Here is a 24,612-nt window from a genome sequence, read left to right as displayed (position 1 = left end):
CGCAGACTGAGTGACAGTCATCTTAGCGATTAGCGGTTAGGCATTCATTTACCTGTTTAGCAGTTTAGCGTTAGCAAAGCTAATTTTGTAGTTTGTGGAATATGGGTTAGCAAAACTAACTTTTTAATTATCCGTGTCCACCACTGTAAGCAATACCAATACACAAGTTTAAATTAGTTAAAAAAACACAACAGTCATAACAGATAGACTGGTTCACAAAATGTTTTTGGCTTAAAAACAAACAAACAAACAAAACAAAAAACCTTCAGAATTAGTTTTTCATAAAACACTAATTAAAGATTAGGTTAAATAAATGCCCAGCATTTTTTGAAGGAATGCATTTTGACACATGTTTCAGTCAAACCTTGAAAATTTAACCTCATTTGAAGTACCTTCTCCATCATTTGCGTCTCATGAAAAGGTTAATGTCACCAAAACTCATGTGCTGTCAGTGTTGCCAGGTGAGAAATGTAGGAATATCGTACACCTGGCAACACTGTGCTGTTATTAGTACTTTGGCGCCACCTACTGGTAGTTCAGCACAGTTGCACGCGAAGGGTCCTTCAGGCGCGCGCCTCCCGCTCCTCCAGAAAAGCATAATGGAAGTTGGAGGCGGAGGCAGGTAAATGAGATCATTCTGCACTCAGCATCGGTTTTATGCTAAATTAACTTACCTATAAAACCTGTCACAGGTGTATAAGCACTGTTAGTGCATTTTGTGAAGGTTTGCCGTGTTTGTGTCGAAATAACGACTTCATGAATAAAATTGCACCGTTAGCGTGCTAAGCTAACAGAAGCTAACCACTGCTAGTGGTTTTTTTTCTGTTGGTAATAGTTTCTTTATCTTTTTGCCCTGAACAGATCCGTGCATGCAGCTGTCACACACCGAGTGAATATTGTGTGCTGTTTGAAATACCAGGTAGGCTCAATTTTTTTATGAATATATCAAATAAAATGTATTTTAAACATGTTTTACTGTTATAACTGCCCGTTCAGTTACTGTTAATCTACTGTTTTCATACTGCTAACTGTATTTTGAAGGTTTATGGGAAAAAAAAACTTGTTTTGCTCTGGAATGTAAAATTGTTGCATGAATATATTGAGGGGGGAAAAAAACTATACAATCACATATAAACAAAAGAAAAGAAAAACAATAATGGAAGCTGGTGGAGATCCATGCATGCAACTGTCACACACACACATTGATGGAATGTTGTGTGCTGATTATTCATTCAACCTTTATTTAGACAGGTTAATCCCATTGAGCCTCAATTTACAAGAGAGACCTGATTTTAAGAAAGAGTGATGACAACAGTGGACAACAAAGACAACAATAGACAATCATAAAAGAAAGCAAACAAATTCAGAAGAACAAGTGAAAGAAAATAGTATTTAAAAAAACAAAACAAAAATAGCTAGGTTGTAAGGTGATGTAGAAAACTAAATATAGGAACATGTCTGCACTGGTTTTTGCCAGCAGATGTTTGAAGCCACGTAGGTCAAGGTCAAGAGCTCCAAATTTTTTTGCAAGATATTCCAGGAAACAGGAGCGGAGTAGGAGAAGACCCTTTTGCCTACTTCAGTCCGCACTGAGGGGACACTGCATGTAATGATGTCCTGAGAGCGCACGCTGTAGCTGCACTCACGCAGAGACACGTAGGAGGAGATGTATGAAGGCAGCAGACCAAGAAGTGATTTAAAAATGAAAATGTACCAGTGAGAGAGTCTGCGTGAAGTTAATGATGTCCAGTTAACCAGTGAATACAGGGTGCAGTGGTGGGTACGATAGTTACAGCCAGTTATGAATCTTAATGTACCGTGATAGCATCCAGCATTTGCAGAGTGCTTGTAGCAGTGTTCATGTAAATAATGTCACCATAGTTAACGGAGGGAAGGAAAGTAGCAGTTACAAGGTGTTTCCTAGCATTCAGAGTTAGACAGGATCTATTTCTGAAAAAGAAACCCAATTTAACTTTCAGTTTCTTTACCAAGTTTTCCATGTGGAAAAGAGAGATGCGAATCGACAAAGATACCCAAATATAAGATTATTATACTATTATACGATTATTATACTAGATCCCTGCAGTAAAGAACACTGAAGAGCAGTCCTATGTTCGTGACCTGGTTTTATCCACACTGGGGTATACTGTTGAAGAGAAACAACGCTTCAGGTTACACAGGTGGTGCTCCCACACGTTTAAATTAAATCCACAGTGCTTGGAGAAACTCCCGGTACATTCGCTTGTACTGTTTGCACATAAACTTATGGCATGACACCAGTTCTGGTCCGTGCCAGAAGTTGCGCCCATAATTCATGCAAGGCAGCATGGAGGCTAGGAATAAGGTGGTTATCTTCAAATGCTTAATTTTAGTAGACAAGAAGTAGACAGTTGTAGACATTTGTTTTTAAATTAATGTTTTATTAAAACTTGAAAACTTGTCCAGTGGTTCGTGCGATTTTGTGTGTGTGTGTGTGTGGGGGGGGGTATGCGTGAGAGAAGTGGAGCACTACGTCTGTAGCTTTTTAGCTAACACATCTGTATTGCACGCCACCAGCTTAGTCTACATTAGTACTGGCATTTGTTGACGGGGGGTTGGGGGTGAAGTTTATTATGGTTGGTGGAGCGTTCTGTTGACAGGGCAGGGCACCCTCCTTGGATAACAGTAAGGGAAACATGGATTAAGCTCAGCTACTACCACACCATATTTTAGTTCAATATCTCTGAAACTGGCAGTTACAGCCATATTTGCTGTTGCTAAAGTTGCTTAGCTGTGGCGGCCATCTTGAATAAGGCTGACTCCAAAAGTCAATGAGTGGCAGAGGTTCATCCAATGAACAGTTTCTAGGATGTTTCATTAAATCCCCTCCCCATTTGTTGGTGAGATATTTTACTAACAGACATACAAACAAACATGTGCAAAAAACATCACCCTTTTTGCTTTCAGGCAGTGGACAATAAAGATACTACCACAGACTGTTTACTATGTGGATACTACAAAGCTGGTTGGCTCCTGAAGGGGGTGAGGGGGTGGGCTCGTGCGTGTGAGTGCGCTGCAGTGACAGTGGGGAAGTGCAGTCCGTATGCAGCCAGAGCAAGGAAGAGTCCTCCCATCAAACTGAATGGCTGGAAGTAATGAGGTAAGAACTGCACTCTTTATGTACTTTTACTGCAGTTTTTATGTATTTCCAGTCAGAAATAGTATTATCAAACAGCTAAAGACAGTACCATTTATACTCCTTGTTATTTTAAACATCTCAAAACTTGTTTATAGTGATAGTACATGTTTTTTTGTGACAAAAATAAGTATTTGTGTGAATAAAGAAGGAATGTTTTGTTGAGGAAAAAGTGACAAAAGAGGATCAAAACCTTACCCGAACAGAAGAAAATAGTTCCACATTGTAGTTAAGAAATACTATTTTCAGGTCCATATGATGACTTACACAATAACTTGTTTTGATTGTGCAACAAAGATTTGAGGAATTAATAACACAGAGTGGCTGCTACACTTTGTGGTGAGCTCATGCCCAAATGGTTGCTCTGTGATATTTTTCCTCTCTTATTACTTAAGGGACTCTTCCTTTCCACTTCTCTGCAGTCCACTGATTTATGTCATGTAGCTGGAATGAAAAGTGCTGCGCAGGGGGTGGAAATCTGGCCCACTGAAAGTCCAACAGATGAGGAGGATTGTTTTAATCATTAGTCTCATGATGTCCCTGGCATGGAGCTTGTGCAGAGGGATTTTGGTCATATTTCTAAGGCATGGGGCATGTGGAGCAAGGGTAAAATCACTGATTTTATTACCTATTTTGTGTTATCTTATAAATATGGCTATGAAATTGGTAATAAACCAGATTTACACTGTTTTGAAAACCCCTCAACATCACCCTAATGTGCCTTTTGGGAAGCTGATCAGATTGTTTATCGATATCAGTGACTCATCAATTCTTTCAGCAGATGCTCAAACTGTTTGCTTAAGTTGGAGTGTGGCACAAGTGGGAAACAGCAGCAAGCCAAGATCTGTGTTGACCTGAAATGTTAGTTTGGATTGGCAGAGGTTCCTGCTTGCTCGTATCTTGGCGGAACAGTGCAACAAAAGGCATTTTGGTTTGAGTGGATTGTTTTTTTCTAATGCAGGTTTTTTGAAATATAAACCGTGGATTCAGTGTCATTGGGTTGCGACATTTCTGGTTGATGTTTGTCAGAACATCGTGAAGCTTAGATTTGTGTAGAACTGTAGAATGAACCTTTTTACGGATACTAATGCTCAAAGTCAGTACTTCGCGATGCATTGTGGTCTAGATATATTTAGGCCTACTTTGACATCTAATCAATTTTAATTTGTTGTTTTATGTATATTATGGCCTCCTCATCTGATGAAATATTATTTTTGAAGTTATGTTTACGTTTGATGTTTCATCTTTGCATTTACTTTTTTCACTGGTTGGTTTTCTACCAATATATTGTACCAGAACTACCAGAAGTAGCTGTGGATTTATTTGTGAACATGGTGCCTGACTTTACACATTCATACTGGTCATTTGGTCAGAGGTGGTGATATTTGACCTGTTCGTTTCCCCAATAGATACTGTAATAAACAACTGATTCACCAAGACCCTTGTTATTCAACGTGTCTGTATTTAATCTGGAATATGTCTGCAAAAGACCTAATATGAATAAAATGTATAATAATGAAAAATTAAAGTTTTTTGCTCTAGCTGCGATTTGAAAAACAGTCCATAAGAAAACCAAGGTACGTTTCCTTATGGACTAATGTTAGGTATTTTTAACAGTTAGGTATTAAGAAATAATCCTTTTAATTTTATTCCTCTTAATTTTCTTTTCTAACTGTCGTAGTGCTGGGAAATCCCTTCTAATAATGATTGGCATCGTTGTGAAGCTTGGCGATTATCCTTTTTAAAATAAAGGGCTGGAATTCCCAATGGCATCCCTCCAGACCAATAAAAATGTAATTTATAAAGGGGCATTCTCGTAGACTAGCTTTGCTGCCAGGCGAGGTGATAATTACTCAGTATTGAAGCTTTTCCTTGTTGTGACTCACGTTGCCAGCATGGGACCCATATGTTAAAGGTGCTCATTGCAAATTCATGAACAAAAATTTCATAAAGTAAAAAAAAAGGTAATATCTTTGTTTATTGTGACTCTAAATTAAAATTTGGAAGAAAGTTGTGATCAGATGCCAACTACTACTTATGTTTGTTTACCTACAGAAACAGCCGAAGTGACTGAAAATAGGTCGAACAGTTAACAATGTTTTTTTTTTCTTTTTTTTGCAAAAGCTGCAATTGTTTTGTTTGCCGAGCTTTGTTAAAAAAACAACATTCTGGACAGTTCTACTCGCTCTATCTTTTTTTTTTTCACGTTTAGCAGCAGATTCTTTCAATCTAAACGTCTTCTGTTAAAATTTACATTTGTGCGCCGTATTTGTTTACCTGCAACTGGAAGACTACCGGAGTAAACTCTTTTGAACGGCACCAGTTGTTCAGGATAACCTTTCTTTCTACTAAATCCCGCAGAATACAGAACACCAAAATATTCTACAGACTATATAATTATGCTTATAGAAACAGCTTTCTCCCACTTACAGTACAAGATTTGTGAAGATCCCGATCTATATATAGTTTAGGCAAAGCAACTGTTTGTTTGAGGCTTAATTTTCAGTCTGTTTCTGTCTGCCTTGCCTAAATTTAGCCGTCAGGAAGTGAAAGACACAGATGTCTGGTTACCACGGTGACCACAATGAGCTGTTATCAGCAGCTTTAACATTTCTTTTTATTGTTGGTTCAAATCTAGTTTATACATCAAAATATAGTTTTTTTTTGTTTTTGTTTAGATTATTACAAAGTTAGGGATTAACTTTGGGATTTAGAGACACTTTAAAATGTCTTTAGAAATTTTCTAGTTCTTACTATCTACTGCAGGATTTTCTTTAAAGGCAGCTGAAGGATAAACCTCTTAATCAAACCTTTCTTTAAAAGTAATTTTGTGGATTTATTGAAAGTTTAGGCAACATTTGGAGCAAAATGTCTGATTGTGTTTCCTTCTGTTGACACTTGGGGTTCATTTAAAAAATTCACAGCTTTGTTTCTAAGCTGCATTTATTACTTGTGTTTATATTACGTAGCACAACATGACCTAATGTATTGAATTAAGGGTTTAAAGTCACAGAGAAACAACTCTGATCATATGGCATTCATTACTGTTGGGTTGAAAAAGCATTTTCTGGCTCACATAAATATTTGTTAAGAAACAGCCTGCAGTCTTAATTTGTCACAACCAATGTCATTCTGGTTGGAGCGAGTGTTTTGTGACGGTCATTCTGTGCTCACGTTCATGAAATGTTTTTTTTTTTTAACTGCATACATTTCACGAACATTAACAATGACTGCCAGTCAGCAAAACTCATTTCGGTCCTGCTCAGTTATTATTCCTGGCCAGAGGTGTCCGCTCTTTTGCAACACCCAAGGGTGACAAGTCTGGGTAATCTGACCCCCGCTGCAAGTATCAGAGGTAGCTGTTTCAACATTGTTTCTGGTCTGCATTAAAGCTGAAGGCCCGAGTCCTAATAAATTGTGTTTACTTGGCAAATTACGAATGTTTCTTCTTGGCACAGTCCAGTAAAGTCATGGAATAGGAGCTCCTACATGCAGGGTACTCGTCTCTACACAGTAAATCTAAACTCTTTCTTTGGAATGCTTTCAAAATACTAAAAAAATTTTTTATAAAAAAATATGTGTGTTTATATCCTCTTGGGTTTAGCTATAAATATTTTTATTAGCGTGCCCTCTTTTCTGTAAGTTAAATACGTCACTATAAATATAGAAAATATAGTTATTAAAATAATTATGAGCTAAAATTTTGCCTTTTCACATTTCACATTTTGTAGTTTACTGAATGTGTACTTCCAACTGCCTTTCACTGATAAACAGGATTACCTAGTTAGTAAACAAACTAAGTTCAAGATAATCAGAGTCAGAGTTTCTTTATTGTCATTCGCACCTCATGTGGTACATGTGGTGGAGCGAAATTATGTAATACAACCCATATCTCAGATTAAACACAAAGGTTCATAAATAAAACTGGAGAAATTGCATTTCCTGTGAAAATGCAGTGTGAATGCTTGTTCAAGTCAAGTCAAGGTTCATTATTGTCATTTGCATCACATGTGGTACATGAGGTGGAATGAAATTGTGTACCCAAGGTCCCAGTTACATCCAACAAAAGCAAAAATATAAAGTGTAAAAATAAACAGTAAATAAGGATCTAAGATATCAACTAAGATATACGCTAAATGAACACCCACTGGTAAGCTATAAGATCTAAGATATACGCTAATCACTAATAGTGCAAAACAATACACCAAACAACAGCAGCACGATTCTCATAGGTTTTGTTCGGCTATAGTTCACATGCTAATGCGAGCGCTGACATAAACTAAACTAACATAAACTAGGATTTATTCAAAGCATGCAACAAAAATACAGAAACAAAGCACCAAAAGTGAAAAAGAAATGCACTACAGCAGCATAGTCCTATTGGCAGAGTGGTTCTGATGACAGTGAGGTTATCTTAGCAATATGATCCAGTTATTGCTGAAGAACTTGCTGAAAAACACCTGAAATTAGCTAAAAATATGATGAAATGTAGCTGAAATGGAAAAAAGACCCATAAACTACCAAAAGGAAGTGGAAAGAGCTAAAAATGAGCACACACAAAAAAAGTGGAATTAGCAGAAAAAAAAGCTAAATTTAGCACTAATACAGCTAAATAGTAGCTGGAATAACAGAAAACGTTGAAACTAGCAGAAAAAAGCTGAAACTAGCAGAGAGAAGTTAATTAGGCAGAAATGACCACAAAACCCTTGAATTTATCTGAAAACAGCTGAAATTAGGTAAAAAAAATGCTAAACAAAAAAAAAGTAGCGGAACAAGCTTAAATTAGCAAAAGAAAGTAGAAAGAACATATTTGCTGAAAGAAGCAGAAATTAGCATAAAAATGGAAATTATCTGAAATAAAGCAGAAATTAGTATATGAGCTAAAATCTAACCTTTTCACTGAAAAGTGGCTAAAAAAGCAGAAATAAGCTGAAATTACAAGAAGGAATTGGAAAGAGCACATTTTTGCTGAATTAGGATGAAAAAAGTTTAAATGAGTGCAAAAAAGAGTGCAAAAAATGTGGAATTAGTTGAAAAAGCTTAAATTAGCATAAAACAGCTATACAGTAGTAGCTGAAATAGTAGAAAAGGCTGAAACTTACAGAAAGAAGCTGAAAGAAGCATAACAAGCTAAAATTAGCAAAAAGAAGTTAGAAGCACAACATTTTGTAGTTAGCAGAAAGAAGCTGAAAGGAGCACAAAACAGCTGGAATTACCTGAAAGTAGCTGAAAAAAGTTAAAATTTGTACAAGGAAGCTGAAAGAAGCTGAAGCAGAACAAAATGTGAAAGGAGCAGAAAAAAGGTTGTAAACAGATTTAAAGATTTGAAGGATGTAAAATGAGCTCAATTCATTCCCCATGAGAAATAAAATGACAAAAAAGGCTAAATATTTCAAAAAGCTAAAGTTTCACCAATACCAAAAGTCATAGCAGGATTGTCCTGAAAGATCTGAACGTTTTGATACATTTGTTGAAATATCTTGAAAACTGCTGGACGAGAATCGCACCGAAAAATGTACAGAAGAAAAATGGATCACAATAGAGCGAATGCTTCATAAATATTCACACAATAAAATACTGTACTTTAAGATAAATGCAACAAAAACCTCTTTATGAGGGAATCAACAGAGTCAATGCAGCATGAAACTAAACTTCCCCTGGTTTTAAATTAGGTGGAAGAAAAACAAATAATAGTTGATTGGAAACCTTGGTAAAAAGTACTTGACCAGACAAAACTCCAAAGACTTTACCAAGACTTTGCCTTAATGGTAACTAATCAAGTTTAAAGAGACAATGAAACACAAGTCGTGTGTTATTTTGAGTCTCCGTGTAGTTTTTATTTTTATCAGTTGGAAATCATGCAGAGTTTGCTAGGACAAGCAAAAACTGCCCTATAATAATCAAAATGACACGAGACCTCAGTTTTAAGAGGGTCATTTTGACCCAAGGGCAGCTGGAGGGTTCAGTTTATTTCACAGTTTAAGCTGTTCCTTAGTTTCTGACGATAATCAATAAAAGGTAGATGACAGTGTGGAATCAACAGCCAATCTTAGGTGAACTAAAACTGCTTGTAAACTAGCATGGCTGGATAGATGTACAAATTAAAAGTCGACCTTCTAGCTTTTTCATTTTTTATAATCTGTCAAAAATAACAGAAATATGACTAAATCTATATGGGAATTTTTAAAGTTTAAACTGGGTTTAGAAGAATAAAACTCTTGACAGGATTGTTAGACTGGATGGTGCACTGGTTTACCGGTTCTTCTGGCGCACTAGTTTTACTTTCTGGTAAAGTGCCACAGGAACTGAAGCTAATTTGTCGCACTAATCACATTTTCACTGTTAAAAGTGCCAAAACTACTTATTTTAATTTAAAATATTATAAATTTGTTGTATCTTTAACAAAATGTTTACAAATTACTCTGACATGTTAACGTAGCTACCAAACTAGCTAGCTTGCTAGTTGGCTATATAGGAGCGCCACTGAAACTATATTTACTTTTAACAGTTTATTTTTATATAAATACAAAACCTTAAGGTCAGTTTGGAGTCTTTTATTCAAAAATGTTCAAATACTACATCAGTAAATAACAGACAAACAAAACAAATTAGGCAGTCAAATAAAGAAATTAGTCTAAATTAATGACGCCACGTTCCAGGATCTGCAGGGCAATCATGCGTGTTGTTAACCGGAGGAAAATGGACTTTTATTTAAAAGCACAAGAAAAGTGTCTCAAATGCTCCAGGGACGTTCAGTTGGAACCACGGGAAGAAAATGTTGAACCAGAATGAGTGTTTTCAGTGATACTTTTCAGAAATTCTTGGTTAGAAGTTTGTGGCTTTTTCTGGAATACATGTTGTAAATTGAAGAACATAACCCAAAACAAGTGTGTTTACATAATTATTCATTTTTATGACTTATGAGTGAATTTTTTTCAGGATCTCTCCTTTGCTGTTTCACTCTTTCCCCTTGAAAGACTAAGAATTTGAAATATGACTCTAAGAATGTCACTGTTGTTCAAAGAAGCTGTAGTTGTCTTCTTGAAGTGGTCTTTCTTTGGCTCGTACAAAACATTTGGGCTCCTTTCTCCTATTTTTGTTTCAGTTCAGACCACAAAAACAGCATTTTCTCTGGACGCAGAACTGGTTTGTTCTTCGAGTGCAGAGCAATTCAAAAGCAAGTTTAAATTGTTTCATGAGAAACCACAAATAACCACTAATGCCATCTTGTTGAGCTACTGGTTCAAGAAATGGTCTGTAGTGCAAATGAGGTAATATACAAGCATTCAAACATCAATTTTGGTTTTAATTGACATTAAAATGACAATAAAAGATAATTAAAAGGTTTATTTAGGTTGAATTTTACTAGCTATTCATTCATTCATTCAACCTTTATTTAAACTGATAAATCACATTGAGCCTCAAAGACTCATTTACAAGTGAGACCTGTTTGGACAGACAAAAAAGTGGTAAACTGGACACATGTAGGAATTGGAGGCGAGCTAGAACAACAAAGGCTATTTTTGATGTGACGTCAGCCACTGTTGTGACATCAGTGATGGATTTTGTATTAACGCTAATAATTTAATGTTGTGAAACGCAGAGAAAAACAAACATTTAGTTTCTTCAATCCATCACTCATTAACTCCTATGATTTCATTAGAAGGAAGGAACGTGTTGCTCGTTCTTTAAGTTTCACCAAACATTTACTTTAATGAACCACTTGTTCCACTTGCAATTTTTACATCTGAAACTAAATTAAATTGAAACATTAGAAGTGGCTTGGTGCCACTCCCCAGTTTGAGAACGACATATTTAAAATAAAGTCTATTTGTTAGATTTCACTTCTGGTTTGGGCTCATGATTTCAGTATTCGACTCTTTTTGTGAAAGCTGACCTAAAAATTAATTATAAAATATAATAAATGATTAAAACAATAAAAAGGGCAGTTTTCTGCTAAAATGCTAAACTGTTGCCCAAAGCTGAAGTCAGCAACAGTAGCTAAAAGCCAAAAATAACATAATAGCCAACAGCTAAAGGCAACAAAACTTGCTGAATGCATTCAGAATGCTGACTGCTGAGTGAATTAAAGCTAAAATTGAATGAGCAATAAAGTAAAAAGCTACACCCAACAGAAGATGAAAAAGCAAAAATAAAAAAACTGTAACTAAAAGCTAAAAAACACCTGCTAAACCTGGGTAAAAGATAATGGATGGATGGATGTTTTCTTGGTTTTTGAAGACGAACTTCTTTCCAAAAGTAGTTTTTTTCCAGTTCTAACAAACTAGTGGGAAGTTTCAGAACTTTTACAGATAGTTTTTAAGCTGGGCTTTTATTTTAAGGATGTTTTAACATTAATATAATGACATATTTACTTCACTTTCACTTAACACTGTACATATTACAAAAAATGCAACTTTGTTTGCCTTAGAAATTATAAAAAGCATATGTTCAGGAGCCGGCATCATGTTTTCCAAAGTCTTTGTACAGATTTTTTGCATAAAACTAGTAAGGAATCATTTTATTTAATATATGCATTTTATTTTCCTATAAAATTTAAATCTCACAAGTTAATTGCAGTTAGGAAAACTGTCTATTTCCAGGTGTGAATGTGTTTAAATGTTAGAAAAATAAGTTCTTTTTTTTTTTTTGGACAAACTAAGATTAATGACCAAAAAATGCAGAATAAATTCAGATTTATTAGAGCTACCAAAAGACAAATTGGTTTAACAGACGTAACTTAATTTGAAGGTGGAGAACAAAAGCATGATTCTGGGAAGTGTAGACTCGCACCCTTCTGCCAACTCTATCTGTTACTGGGATACTTCTTGTCTGTTTAAAAAAGCATGTTGTAAAACTAGTTGCACAATTCTGTTCTTTTAATGTGGAACCAGATGTACATATCCATCCATTGTCAGGGTTCCCAGCGACTCTGGAAATTGATTAAAAATCCTTCCGTCCGTCTGAGATTCTATCTGAGATTTACTGTGTACATGTACACATTACATGCTGGTATTCTAGACTCATTGAGTCCATGTTCTGCTTCTACAGTTGATATAAATAATTGGCGTCAGAAGCATTTGCAATGGGGGAGGGACACACTGGTGGGAGAGTAGGGGTCCTTCCCCAGAATTTTTTTAAATTAATTAGATGCCATTTCCTGCATTATGTCGTATTTCAACAGGTTGTTAAACATCTGCATTTACCTACATATGTAAACTTGATTCAATAACTATTTTAGAGAGCGTGGTACAACAAGAAGTAGCCTGACCAACAGCTCTCCTTGTGTTAATTCAATTCAATTCAAATTCAAAAATACTTTATTAATCCCAGAGGGAAATTATTTTGTTGTTGTAACTCGTTATCCTCATTTCATTGAGAGATGTTATAGATGCTGATGGCTGTAGGCAGGAAGGATCACTTGTAAAGGTCCATCTCACATGCTCTAATAGAGCATGCTCTGCTTCTCTCAAACATCCTAACACCCCACACCCTGGTCGACAACTGTCGGCACTAAAGTGGCACTAAGCTTGCGCGCAGCACAGGTTTCTCCCCCTCCTCCCTCTGCCTCATCAACAAAAATCCCCGAAGAAATGAACGCCCTGCCAAGGCAAGTGACCTCGGGGAAACAGTGCATGCGGTGTGATGTTGTTGTAGGTAACCAGGAAATCTCGGAATGGACTTTTAGTGGTTTGAGTATTCTATTAATAAAGTGGAATGGATTATTTAACCTAGCAATAGAAACAGCACTGGGTGAACTAATATTTCATGGTAACTGTGGGGGGTCCAAATTAATATTTTTTTAATGTGAGGGTGACACGTCCCCTTCACATATATTGATGCGATGCCTATGTAATACATGTATCTTTACTGACTGGCTATGGTGGATTTTTAGTATCTGATGTTTTACAGTAAAGTAGTCCCTCTTTTATAGCAGGGGTTACATTCCACACCCCCCCCGAGATAGGTGAATATCCGTGAAGTAGGAATGTTACATTTATTTTAGTATTTATATATATTTTAAGGCTTTTTAAACCCATCCCACACTCTTGCAATGTTCTTAACAATGTTCTAAACTCTTAAACCTACGTAATTTTAACAACATGCGTATATGTATTGTACAGTACTGCAAAATTTTATATGGGTATTCACTAGTGAAGATACTACAACTTGAAGGACAAGTTCAGCTTCAGGATTATTTGCGACTTTTCTGCCAGTTCTGTGAGTTAATAGATCGATCGTTACTTCTGACTTTGCGCTGCAAAACTATTTTTACCACATCGATTTCTCCATTAGTGTTTGCTCCCTCCATTGCTGTTCTTTGAATTTCAACATAAAGCAGCGGCCGAAAGCACTGTTGGCTTCTGGGCCGTGTAGTTCTTTTGACTTGCGTTACAGTATAAGCTTATTGAAAGAAAACTTCAAAATGGCAGTGCCTGTCTGAATTATTATTTTTTTGTTTTGTTTTGATTTTTTGTCCTGTTTGTTGGTTCCATCCGCTCCCGTTAATTTTTATCCCGTACTGTCCCAATCACGTGAGTAATATTAAAGTTGACAATCGCGCGTTGTGCACAATCTTACGTCGAAAACCCGCAAAAGAGTAAGTCTGCGAAAGTCTAACTGCGAAGTATCGAGGGACTACTGTATAATGAAAAATCAGGACTTCTGTATGCTCTTAACACAGACTACAGTCTCTAAATGTGACTCTGCCCGCCAACTTAGACACAGTTCTGAGCATTTCCTGTGATTGAAATATTTCCTAAAATGTCTGGATTTATTCAGGGAAAAATCAGAGAAATCTCAGGGAATTTTGTTTATTTGAAATGTTGGAAATGCTGATTTTGTACCACTTGTTCTGGAGTCGGGTCGCGGGGGCATCAGCTTGAGCCGGGAGGTCCTGCCATCTCCCTCCACAGCCAGGGTTTTCTCCCAGTCGGACATACCCAAAGCACCCCACTGTGCAGGCGTCCAGGGGGCATCCTTGCCAAATGCTCAGCTCCCTTTTCACCACAACGGACCAGCACAAAGTACGTAATACTGAAAAAGCTTCACCTGTGTTTGTCAATCTCACTTCCCGTTCTTCCCATACTTGTGAAAAAAGCCAGAAGCAGTGCCTCACTTCTGGCTCCTAACCCGGAGAAAACAGTGCACATTTACTGACCGGGGATCACGACCTCTGAAACATGGGTGCTAATTATTTCACACATTTATTTATTAATTTTTCCTCTGCACCTGTGGGATGTTGCACCTAGAAAATTATTGTTTCTTATTGAGTTGGAGGCAGGATTTATTCATTTTTATTGTTCCACGCTTGTGATCTGACGTAAAGTTTTAGATGCTACATCAATAGTTGTAGTAATGACATTAGTAGTAATTTTATTATTCATTTAAACTGCTTTAAGGCGTTTCTAAATGCAATTAATGTAGTTGGCAAAATAGATATTTTGATAGGAGCCTTACCCAAGTAATTTATTACTGATTGATTTTATCTGTAATGTTACTTTATAAGTGCTTTTATCCTTAAAAATCTTTCTTAAGCTCTTAAAAATGTTAGTTTCAGTTTACAGGGTTGCAGGTTTAGGTGAATTCTTTTCTTATTACATGGAAGCAAAATGTTACAACTTTCAAAGCAGCAGGAGTCTTACTAATGCATGAAAATGTTTGTAAATGTATCACTTTTTTTTTTATATAAATTCGTTTTATTACAATATAGAAAAATATTGGACTGGCAATATTTGTCTTTTATTGAACATATTTCAAACTAACTGTGATGGACTTGCAACCTGTCCAGGGTGTACTCCGCCCCTCGCACAGTGACTGCTGGACATGGGCACCAGTGACCCCCGTGACCCAAAATGGAAGAAGCGGGTAAAAAGATAATAGATGGAATGGATGGACTTCAAATTACCAATAATTTCTTATTAAAAATTAAAGCCACATAAAAATTAAAAGCCATATTTGTGAGGGCTAAGGCTGATTAGCTGAGGCAGCCATCTTAGATTGGTTTGACTCCAAAAGTTCAATCACTTGTTGGGGGTACTTGTTGAGTTTCATTGAAATTCATCCAGTGGTTCATGAGATATTTTGCTAACAGACAAATGGAATTAACACCAACACAATGTTAAAGTTTAAATCATAGATGTTTCGCTAATAAGCATATGTTGGGGATGAAGCTCAACTACTATCACTCAACATCTGCAAAATTGAGTTATTGACATTTTTGTTTTCTCTGTGGTCAGTTAGCTTTGGTGGCCATTTTGAATTGTGTTGATTATTGATTGGTTGATGAAAGTCAAAGATTCATGGGATGTTTTGCTAATGGTACAGACAAACAAACACACAGACCTCGAGAAAAAAACTTTATCACCCTCTTGCAATAAATATAAATATTTCCTTTAGTGTGTCCATGCTCCTCATTTCAATAAACAAATCTTTTCCCACGTTTCACTTAAGCCAAAACATAAAAAAAAAAATCTTTGTCATTCCACCACCGAAGAGCTTTTTGTTGAGATAAGTACACATTTGCTTGTCCTGAAATGCCACAGCTGTGTTTATCTAACCTCAGCCAGCGAGTCTTTAAAAGGCACCACACGAGATGAAGTTGCTATTTTACACTTTCTGGCTCGGCTGAGGCTTTGTGGGACACTTTTCTTAGTTTCACTGTCTGGCTCTTCTTTCTGGACTAGCTCCAAAGTGTTTCTGGTGAGCGGACACAGCTGCACCGACAGCTGGATACGCGATACATTTATGGACGTTTGGACGTCTTACGAACAATGAACCGATTATTTGTCTTCGAGGGGTTCGTTTCAGGTTCTAGGCCTGAAAGCCAGCAGGTAGTGGTTTGCAATTATCATTCTTCTGTCATACCAAACCACTTTGCTACCTGTTGAGTTCGCTGAGGCACAGACGCATCGCAGCCTCTCTAATTAGGATTTAACCACAGTTCCCATGACTGGTACACTACACGACTCTGGTGGGGGGGAACTCCAGCAAATTTACGGGAAGAATCATAAAACTGTAAAACCAGACTACCAGGAAACTATGGGACCGAACCTACACTTATGGACTCCATCATCAATTAATATAGCTGCAGAAGTGAACTTACTCATCTTCTTATTGTGCCAGTTCCTGGCTCGTAAATTATCAGCGGGATTTCATCAGCATACATTCCCATTGAAGCTCTGATGAGTAATTACACGTGGCTGCGGCCCTGCTTCAAACGAGATCGTTGATATCTGGCACAAGTCAAGATGCGTGTGGAAGTTAACTCTTTACATCGTGGAGCTTCTGTATTTGTGAAAGGGGATAAGGCCGTGGTCTGCAACCTTTTGCCTCTTCCTTCACTAAATAAAATGTCCAGAGCCGCAAAACTTCCTGCAACTGGGATTATCAACTGGAGGCTGTGGGCCACTTTGAGTCTGTTGGAGGTTTTGTTTGTTTTCGGCCAAAAATAAATAATGAATTTTAATATTTATTGTAATTTTTATGTTCTAGGACAAAAGAAAAGATACATTTATGTAAAGCAGAAAAAAAGAGAAGTAATACTATTTTGATAAGAATTAAATCACTGAACTCTGCGGGTCGATGTGAGTCCTTTTGTGGAGAAATTCTTTAAGGTTCCCCTTTGAATTAATAAAGCATAAGTTTAAAGTGTCTAAGAATTAGGCCATTTTGTTGGATATGAAATTGTGGCTTATTGAATTTTTAACCTTAATTATGTTTTATTTTTGAAATCTCCTTAATGTGACTCATAATATTTATTCTAAGCAGCATGGCTTAAAATAATCCAATAATATTAATAATCCTATAACCCAATCCAATAATCTAAGATAAGTCTTAACATGTTTCACTCCTCGTATTATTATTATCGTTCACATATTTGCAGAAAATAGACAGAAAAGCTGCTAAAATTCACCTTTGCTGTTGTGGGTATAAAAACCAATTAAATTAAATTTCACGTTAGTTTTGATCAACGCTTGAAAGAGCCACAAACAAGAGACTAAAGAGCCACATGTGGCTGCTGACAGTAACAGTATTTTTATAACTCTATTTTAATTTTAATTGCTTTTTATTGTTGTATATTGTTGTCTGTCTAAAACTGATCTCTTGAAAATGAGTCCTCGTGACTCAGTGAGAATACCTGTAAAAAAAAGTTTACGTAAATAAAACTAAAACCTTTGTTTCAGGCTGAAATGGCATTTAAAAGAGTAACTTATTCATTGTGAACGAAAATATTAAAGCACAGTATTTTTAAGCAGTTAAGTAAAGCGTTCCACCCCGTCCCAAGGAACACTTTTGTCTTAAACTTGGCGAATTTTCTGTAGAAGTAAAAGGATTGTTTTTGAAGACACACCTGTTGGAAATGCTTGATGTAAAGCTACCTTTATATTAAACTTTGAAATTAGAAGAAAAAATTATGTTTTAGTTACTAGGATCACTAGATGTGTCTTCGTGGACTTAATTTTATGTTTACTTTCACTTTTATTTAGTCTAAGTGCATTGTAATCCATTTTGGCAGGACGGGCCACATATTTTCCATGAATCATTTAGGTTTGCTTTCTGTTTCCAACAGCGTTCGAGTGATGACTGACCAAGCAGCACCGAAAGAGATCCTGCAGAACATGCCATCAGCTGCCAATCCATCGAGCTTCGTCACGTTTGTGTGCTAAATAATCCCATGGAAGGTTTTATCCCCGATGGATTACTAAAACTGCTTGAAGAAGATCATTGATTTTCCTGGCGAGCTCTTGGTGGTAGAGGGGAGCTGGCATGTGGCCCCCTGACCTTGGGCCTCCAGATGTGCAGCTGACTTATCCTGGTTTTGGCAGTGTGTTTGAGGATCTCCAAGATCTTCGGGCCTCTGGGGGCTTCTGCCAACCTCATTCAGGAGGCCTGTGCTCCCTTACTAGAACCTCGCTGGGATGTGACCTCCACTCCCCGCGCAGCTGCAAGACAGCAGAGCCTCACATTGTGAAGATCGTGGAGGACTTTGTCACCACAGCTCAAACTGACCCAAAAACCTGCACCAAGAGGGTCAGCTGCAACCCTCAGCCTTCCATTCCAGTTTCCTACATGTTCACGAGCTGTGCCAAATCTCCATCTTTTGAATCTTCACCTTCCTCCCTTTCTTCCTCCTCCTCCTCATCTCTTCTTCTTACCCCTGGCTTGCCTCTTTCTGATGAATTCCCCCAGCAGCAACAGAACCTACAGGAGGAGTACCGCCGCATAAAACAAGAACCTCCAGACGATTTGTTGCCGTGCAAAAGGGAGCCGTTTCAAGCGAACCATCAGCAGGGGGAGCTGTTTCTTCTGGGCCAACCTCCTCAGGACAGAAACCAGTCCCCTCTTCGTGGTCCCAGACCTGCAGGACAAGACCTGCCGCCAGACCAGCATGAGCAGTCGTGTCACTGGATCGACTGCAGCGTCGCCTACAGCAGCCAGGAGGAGCTGGTGAGGCACATCGAGAAGGTGCACATCGACCAGCGGAAAGGGGAGGAGTTTGCGTGTTTCTGGACCGGATGTGTGCGGCGGCACAAACCCTTCAACGCTCGTTACAAACTGCTCATCCACATGAGGGTCCATTCTGGAGAAAAACCCAATAAATGCATGGTGAGTTGCTTTTACCTAGTCATAAAATTAAAATAAGAAACTTTATCAATTTTTAAATGCTGACAGCATGAATAACTCAATATAAAAAATGTGACAACAATTTAATGTACATAATTTTTCTATAAGACAAAAAAGTATTTGCTTGCGTTTCACACATTGAATGACCAAGAAAATTCAGAAACCATGATTCAGCTTCTTAGAACTATTTCAAATTTACTCCACTTTTAAATTATAGATTTAACTTTATAAAACAATCAGATCAAAGCTTAATCCTTAATTGTGTGAATGTGGTTAGGATGGCATAGGTTATTTAAATTAGTTGAGTCAGAATTTCAGCTACATTTAAAAAAAACAAAAGTCCTTTCAATTTTTTGGGACTTCTTTGCTTGTGTTTTGAAGCTGAGAACTACCATAATTGCTGGTGTATAAAATAATTAAAGGTTTAATAAATAAGCCACTACTTTTTTCTCACACTTTGGACTCCACAGCTTATACACAGTAGCAGCTGAACTATGAACTTTTTTTACATTTCAATGTTTTATTTTACTTTTTTATTTTGACAGGCTGCTGAGCTTCCTGCCACCAATTAACATTTTCCTTTGATACACCTAGGCATTCATATAGCTGCCCAACACACCCCTGTTAGGGATGGATTTTTGTGACCCAAACAGAGTGAATGCCACAGGTACTCATGACATGTACATCTCGCTCATGGTTCCAGTTTTGCTACTAAATACCCATATATCCACTCTGTGGTCATGTGACCAGAATCTAATCTGAATGATCATGGTATATAAAAAGCTAAAAATTATATTTGTGACCTGTGCTGGAAAAAAAGTTGGAATAAACACAGGCTGCAGTGCAAACAACATAAATAAACATAAAAATGAGTCAATTAAATACACTATCTAAAGATCCCAGAAACTAAAATAGCACATAATCTCTAATCTACCTTTATATTAAAGTTTGTGTAACAGAAATGTCTTCATAAACAATATTTTTTCTTGTAATACATACAATTTAATCTGAAACTGACCATTTTTCTCTGCCAGAAATCCCTACGTATAATGTTTGGTGTCAAGGTAAAGATTGAGGATTCCCCTTTTTAAACAAAAGTGCTGACATTTCCAAAAACATCACTCCAGACCAATGAAAAAAATCTAAATTATATACCGGCGTGCCTGTAAAAAAAACAGTTTGTTGCCATGCCAGGTAATAAATCGTCAAGTTTCAACAATGAACCATTTTATAGGTTTTGAAATGGAGAATTTAAAAATGGCAATAATTAAATGTAGAAAAATTCCTCATTGTGACTTTTAGCCAGCACGGGTCATTTTTGTTTGAATTGTTGTTTAATTATTAGTTATCACTTAGGATTAAATAGGATAAAAGACAGTCATAATCAAATTTTGATAATGTTTTAATTTTAAAGGTACTCTTTGCAAAGTATGAAATCAAACATAAAACACATCCTGAATTATATCAAATGGTGCAGTTTGAAAATGTTTACTCGGGTAGTTTTCCACAAATATTGATAACATGCTTGAGTTTGGTTTGTGGGAGAAAACTGGAGCCACCGGTAAAAACCCTCTGAGAGGATGGGGAGACAACTGGGGTCATGAAGTGAGTCTTCTGTTGTTCCACCAGTTCAAGCAGGGTCTAAAAAAGTTTAAGAAAAAGATTTTCCACATTCACATAGCTGACTGTCATCACCTCTAATACTGCTCCTCCAATACTCCAACGTCCCTGCTCAGCCCCAACACACCAGATTTGTTTTTAAAAAATCGACAAGATGAAGACAAACTCAAACCGACTGTTATTTACTCATGATTTAGATTAATAATTCATTTTTTCACTCAGGGACACACACTTGCTGTGTAATTGAATTAGCCCAAAAAGTCTGTGTCTCGCGACGCTGCCAGCTCATTAACCATGGAGAGTTGCCTGTGAACAGATTTCTATTAAATCAACCCTAAATATTAGTCACTGGTCACACTTGAACTACTTGAGTAACACTATTTCATTTTCATAAAACGCTCGGAGCTGAACATGTGGGTGAAGTCACTCTTAGTGCTGCAATGGAAAATGAGTATTTCACTTGAATGTAGTCAGTGTTCATTAATGAACTCAACCTTATTTACCAGCTTGTAACGTCCGCAGGTGTTTTTCAGGCTGTAAACACAAAGTGTCTTTATACCCATCATGGTTGAGATGCAGTGACGTTTTTATGTTCAATACAAGGCCAGAACCAAAAATCATCCCAGCTGCATTTTCTTTTCTGCTAAAACCCAATAATTTATTTTTCTGTCTTGTTATAAAGACCCATTGTTGTTTAAAAACTCGTGAAAATTCTCCCTAAAGTTATTCATTTTTCAGTTTTTTCTCATAACATGACAGCGTTATTAGTAAGTGCCCCCAAATGAAATAAAACCTACAGTGTCAACAGAAACAAGTTATATTATTGTCTAAACTATGTCGACTCAGGGAGGCGATGGATGAGGACGATGACGCTTTACCGTATTCAGCGTTGTAATTTGAAGCTCCATAAAGCACCAACAAAATATTAATGTTTTGAAGCTTAAATATTTTGCTAACGTTAGCAAGGGCTAAGGAAGTCTTTGATAAAAAATTGTGTTTTTGCTGAAATTCTCAGTCATCATGACATACACCAAATGCACAAAAGTTTTATTTGTCCCCAAAGAGCGAAGAGGCGGAATTGGAAATACCCTCTGTTTGTCAATGTTGTTAGCACGATAACTTGAAAAATAAGAGGGGTACGGACTTTCATTTAGGTGTGTGGCTGCATCTAGGTGTAAGAAAGGTTGCTTTTGAAAATCGGGTTGCCATGTCAAGATCCAAGATCGCTGCCACTGCACATGTGTATACAGTAGTCCCTCGCTACTTCGCGGTTCATTTGTAACGGACTCATTCTATCGCAGTTTTTCAAAATAAGATTGGACATGACACACAATTGGCTGATTGGCATTGATTTTTTTATTTAAAATAAATTATTTAGCACCTCCTGCACCTTTGTGCAGCCCATACTGCAGGATAAACTTCCTGCTGCAGCTGATCAGCTGTTCTCGGTGCAGAGCAGAGAAATAGGCGTGGCCAAGAGCGCTTGCAGGTGACTTGAGAGCATCAGAGGCAGAGAGCTGAAATCATGACATTCTGTGCTCTTTTAGTGCTTTAGAGTTTAGAAACATTGTTTAGAATATTACAAGAGTGTGGGAAGGGTTTAAATACTTTTATATATATATATATATATATATATATATATATATATATATATATATCTATATATATATATATATAAATACTAAAATAAACTACTACTTACTACTTGTGCGGTTTTTCACTTATCGCGGGGCTTCATGGTACGGATCCCCCATGATGATCAATGGACTACTGTATTTGCAGCGCTGCCTAGACACATCATCGCTGCCATACTGGACAGGTCAACAGACCAGAACCGTAATCCAATCCCAGTGGAGAACCAGACTCTGAGCAGAGCAAACCTGCGTCTGAATTGAACCAGAACTTTAGAAGAAGAAATACCTTCTTTCTCATTCAGAACTAATATTTTTTCACCTGCGGATTATCCCCTCCACCCACGATGCTTTGCGTGATTCATTGCACCTACTTCCGGTTGTTTTTTTTTTGTTTGTTTTTTTTTTTTTAGCTGGGATCGAAATGTGTGGAGACATCGCCTGTCCTCTGGTGGGACAGTTAAAGTGGACATGTCCCTTATGAAGCACTGTGAGGACAACACAACAGCATGCTAACTGTTAGCATTGTTAGGTTCTTCATTACAGGTCTCTCTTGAAAATGAGTCCTTGTGATCCAATGAGACCACCTGTATAAATAAAGTTTAAATAAAATAAAATATGTAATAGAGCCTGACCAATATTTAAATTTACGCTATTATCGATATTGATATTGTAGGAGGGGAAGACTAATGCCGATAACTAATATATTGGATGAATCTTTTTTTTTTTTTTTTTTTTGCTTAGTCTACCCCCAACAATCTCAGTCAGGCTAATTTTAAACCTGTTTTAACAAAAACTCTTGAAGCAGTCTTCCTAACATGCACTCACATTTTCCACCATAAAGTTATCACGTGTGCTACATAAATATAAATTAAACAAAGAAACGTCCTTCCCTGTTCATTGTTTAAGCAGTTAATCACGTATGGTGAAGGTCTAATTAATTAGTATTGACTGCAGCAGTGGAGGTTTTTTTTTCTTTGCAGAGAAGTAAAGATTTCAGACAAACAATGCATTTCATTGAGGATGACAAAGAAAACGCTAACACTGATATATTTTACTGCTACGTTAGATTTATTGTTCTGGATAAAGTTTTCCAAGGAAATAGCCTATGCTAGGTTATCTAAATGTTAGCATGCTAACTTGAGAGGCATGTGGTTAATGACAAGCGGATTGGAGGATTGAAGAGAATTTATTATTGTTGATTTTTTTAATTTTACAGATCAGTTAAAATAAACTTCCCATGCTGTCTGTTCAACAAAGTATGCTACACAGTATTTAATTGCTCCGTACTTCGCCTGTGCTGTGAGTCGTGTTCAGCATGGCCATGACTTGAAAGTAGTGCGCCCTCTTGTGGATACATTATACAATTACGCCATTTGCAAGTAATGACACAGCTCATTCCCAGCATTTTAGTGTTTATATCCGTGCATAATGGGCCAATTATCACCGACATGATATGTCCCCAAATGCCTACTCTATATCAGCCCTACAGATATATCGGTTGCGCTCTAATATGTAAGCCTTGTGAGTCAAGAAACTTGAAGCCCCACGATGCATTTATAATAGATTTCAATGAGGGCAATTTTTCCACGTAAGGAACAATAGAGGGCACTAATATAAAACAATTCTGACAAAATAAAAAAACATATGAAGGATTTTTTTAGGCTTTGTGAAGAACAGGCGTTTATTTACAACATAAAAAAATGAATACAATCCCAATCAAAAATAAATGGATGATTTTTTTTCTCCATGAGCCCTTCCAAGCTTTAGTGTAGATTGTTTGAGAGAACAAATGTGACCAAAACGTTGCTCATGTGGACCGGACCAACAGACTATAACCCTCAGGGGAACAGGAGTGATTTGCATAGGAGTTCAGCATGAATGGTGCAGCTCGTCTCTGAACGCCACACCTTTCAGTCTGTTTTTTTTCACACCTCAGCAGAAACAAAGTTACTACTAATAAAGTCTGAAGGTTTCTCACGGTTTGTGTGCTCCGACCTGCATATACGTATATATATATATATATATATATATATATATATATATATGTTTTTTTTGTTTGTTTTTTGTACAGAAGTTGTTTCAACCCTTGGATTAATTAATCACTATGATGTAGTGGGACTTTCTTCCTTTTATGTACAGACTTGTTAAAATAAATGAGGTGAGTGACATTTACAGACTCATTAGTGAGACCTAATAAAACTTGGAGCAAATGTTTGGAGGGAAAACACTTTTTAGATGAAAGCCACTCTTTCTGCCTTTTAGAGTCACACCCAAAAGACTCTTTTGACTGTAAAAAATATGATAAATATATAAATGATAAAAATCCAGCTGTCTTTTTCTTGAATGTCCAAACTATCTCTTGAAGATAATTTGTACTACTAAGCTGATTTAAAACCCGAGCCTTCACGGGGGAACTTGAGTCAGTTTCATTAATATTCTGCTTTATTGTTGAACGTGTAAATAAAAATGCTGAGACGGATTTTTGCTTCTTGTTTGGCTTCAACCCAACAGAAACACTTTAACCTACCACAGCCGGGTGTGTGTGTGATTTAGTTT

General features: G+C 36.9%; 1 protein-coding gene across 1 annotated transcript in view; it reads left to right on the top strand.

The window, feature by feature from the left end:
• The first annotated feature begins 17,937 nt into the window (after nucleotides 1-17,937).
• Nucleotides 17,938-24,612, top strand: part of LOC119414781 (zinc finger protein GLIS1) — a 40,888-nt gene continuing 34,213 nt past the window's right edge. The window contains exon 1 of the mRNA XM_037681894.1: nucleotides 17,938-18,784. Coding sequence (XP_037537822.1) covers nucleotides 17,945-18,784 — 840 coding nt within the window. The 5' untranslated portion in view covers nucleotides 17,938-17,944. The remainder of the gene's footprint in view (nucleotides 18,785-24,612) is intronic.

The sequence above is a fragment of the Nematolebias whitei genome, chromosome 9, assembly GCF_014905685.2.
Source record: "Nematolebias whitei isolate Nwh7 chromosome 9, NemWhi1, whole genome shotgun sequence".
Lineage (NCBI taxonomy): Eukaryota > Metazoa > Chordata > Actinopteri > Cyprinodontiformes > Rivulidae > Nematolebias > Nematolebias whitei.
The sequence above is the reverse complement of the archived record's forward strand: the minus strand, read 5'-3'. Positions and strand labels throughout refer to the sequence as shown.